Source organism: Nestor notabilis, unplaced genomic scaffold (genome assembly GCF_000696875.1).
Source record: "Nestor notabilis isolate BGI_N333 unplaced genomic scaffold, ASM69687v1 scaffold19889, whole genome shotgun sequence".
NCBI classification, from domain to species: domain Eukaryota; kingdom Metazoa; phylum Chordata; class Aves; order Psittaciformes; family Psittacidae; genus Nestor; species Nestor notabilis.
Genome location: NW_009945644.1, coordinates 13347 through 15858, shown reverse-complemented (window position 1 = coordinate 15858; position 2512 = coordinate 13347). Strand labels below are relative to the sequence as shown.

The 2512-nt window shown below is 58.6% G+C and overlaps 1 protein-coding gene across 1 annotated transcript in view; it reads left to right on the top strand.

Annotated features, from left to right (window-relative positions):
- Positions 1-2512, top strand: part of LOC104412289 (1-phosphatidylinositol 4,5-bisphosphate phosphodiesterase gamma-1-like) — a gene marked incomplete at its 5' end in the record, with an annotated part of 19631 nt that overhangs the window by 5602 nt on the left and 11517 nt on the right. Inside the window, 6 exon segments of the mRNA XM_010022956.1 lie at positions 934-1083; positions 1168-1261; positions 1356-1403; positions 1914-1998; positions 2116-2196; positions 2286-2320. Of these exon segments, the coding sequence (XP_010021258.1) occupies positions 934-1083; positions 1168-1261; positions 1356-1403; positions 1914-1998; positions 2116-2196; positions 2286-2320 (493 nt within the window).

The window sequence follows — 2512 nt, the reverse complement described above, 5'->3', positions numbered from 1 at the left end:
TGCGCATGCATTGCAACAGGCTGCCCAGTGTAGTGCTGGAGGCACCGTCCCTGCAAGTGTTCACAGCCCGTGTAGACGAGGCCTCAGTGCCGGGGCTTAGTGGTGGCCTTGGCAGGGCTGGGGATGGTTGGACTGGACGAGCTGAAAGGTCTTTTCCAGCCTGGTTGTTTCTGTGATTCTCTGGTTGGGATGGGGCGGGCTGAGCCTGGAGCCCACGTGGCACCCGCAAAGCCAGGAACCCAGTGGGCAGCATTGTTGGGATGCCACATCCTTGGGAAAGGGGTCCCTGGAGGACACACAGGAGCGTGGAGCAGTGCTGCAGGGACACCTCATCCTGGGGACACGGTTCCCTGGAGGACACGTGGCCATGGCACCCATGGTGCTGTCCTGCAAGTGCAGCAGTGCCTGGGGACGTGGCTTCTTGGAGGGCACATGGCCATGGCACCTGTGATTCCATCATGCACCAATGGGCAATCCCAAAGGAATGCCCCATTCTGGGGACATGGTTACCTGAAGGACATGGAAACACTCATGGTGCCATCACAGTAGCAGACACATCACTGGGGGACAGTGTGGACATGTCTCCCCAGAGGACACATAGCGACAGTATCCACAATAACATCACTCACCCATGGGCAGTGCCATGGGGATGCCCCATCCTGGGGACAAGGCTCCCCAGAGGACACGTGGTCTCCTGGAATCATAGAAGCATGGAATGGTTTGGTTTGGAAAGGACCTTAAGATCATCCAGTTCCAACCCCCTGCCATGGGCAGGGACTCCTCACACTCAACCACGTCACCCAAGGCTCTGCCCAACCTGGTCTTGAACACCAGGGATGGAGCATTTACCCCTTCCCAGCTCCTGCAGCCTCTCCAAGCCCTACCCATGGGTCCGTGGTGGCCATGGACAATCCCCTGTTCCTCTGCCCACAGTCGACATCCGGGAGATCAAGGAGATCCGCCTGGGGAAGAACTCACGGGACTTCGAGCGCTACCCGGAGGACGCCCGTAAGCTGGACTTCACCATGTGCTTCATCATCCTCTACGGGATGGACTTCAGGCTGCGGACGCTCAGCGTGGCCGGTGTGTGGCCCCTCAGCTCTCCCCCTGCCCCCAGCATCCCACCTCCCTCACCCCAACCTCACCACCCTCCTTGTCCTCTTCCAGCTTTCTGCGAGGAGGACATCAACCTGTGGATAACGGGCCTCAACTGGCTGGTGGCAGACACCCAGAAAGCCCAGACCCCGCTGCAGATCGAGAGGTGAGGAAGGACCAGCAGGTCCCACTTCCAGGTCACCATCTGGGTTTGGTTCCCCATGGGGCTGAGCACCTTCTGTCCATCCCTTCCTTCTTAGGTGGCTACGGAAGCAGTTTGATGGGATGGACCGCTCACGGGAAGGCAGGTGAGGTTTGTGGGACATGGTGGTACCGGGTTATTTGGGGTGCTCAAAGGCTCCAAAAATCAGAGTCTTATATGCAGGGCCCCTCTTTGATTCTGTAAGGACCATGGGGACCCTGATGTCCCCTTCCACCAGTGCCAGGAGGGGCTGTGCCATCAGTGCAGCCCATAAACATCTCCCTGTGACAGGAAAACCCCCAAATCAAGTGAATTTGGACTTAAATGATTATGAAGATGGGCATCAGCTCCACATGGGATGATGGCTTAGGGCACCTGAAGGTTCTTGTGTGTGCTCCCTCTACCCAACCCTCTCCTCACACTCGTGCCAGACTTCCTGTAATAGGGGTCCTGCATCACTGTGGGGTTCCATAGTCCAGTAGGGTGAAAGCTCAACCCCAGAGACCACCAGGATTTGGGGTGGGACCCTTGGTGTCAGGAGCTGAGACCCGTCCAGGGGTCATCCATCCTCTGTAGGGTCTGGCCAGTGCCCTGACACCAGCTTATCCTCCCACAGCATCACAGTGAAGGACCTGAAGGCCATGCTGCCCCAGGTGAACTACCGCGTCCCCAACATGAGGTTCCTGCGGGACAAGCTTGTGGTAAGGACCTCCTGAGCACCTCAGCAGCACAGGGGCATGGTCTTCAAGCCCCCACAGCCCTGGGGTCGCTGGCCATGGCTGGGTGGCCCCACTCTCAGGCAGCACCATCTCCCACAGGAGGTGGAAGCCAGGAATGAGATGACTTTCTCCCACTTCATCCAGTTCTACAAGAACCTGATGTTTGATGCACAGAAGTCGGTAGGAGCCATGGATTGTCCTCCCAAGTGTCCCCCACCTGCTGAGGTGTGTCCCCAGCAGCTAAACCTGGTCCCTCCTTTGCCTTGCAGGTCATCGAGCAGCTGGAGCTCTCCTTCCCCCTGCGGTGAGTACCTGGGAATGCCGCGGCTCCCATCCCAGCTCCCATCCCGGCCAAGCTCCCAGGGCCAGATCCATTGGGTGGGCAATGCAGGCAGGCTGTGGGGCAGAGCAGGGGATGGAAAAGGGGATGGAAGTGGAGATTGGAGAGGAGATAGGAGGGGATTGGATGGGGATGGGAGAAGGGACAGGAGCAGGG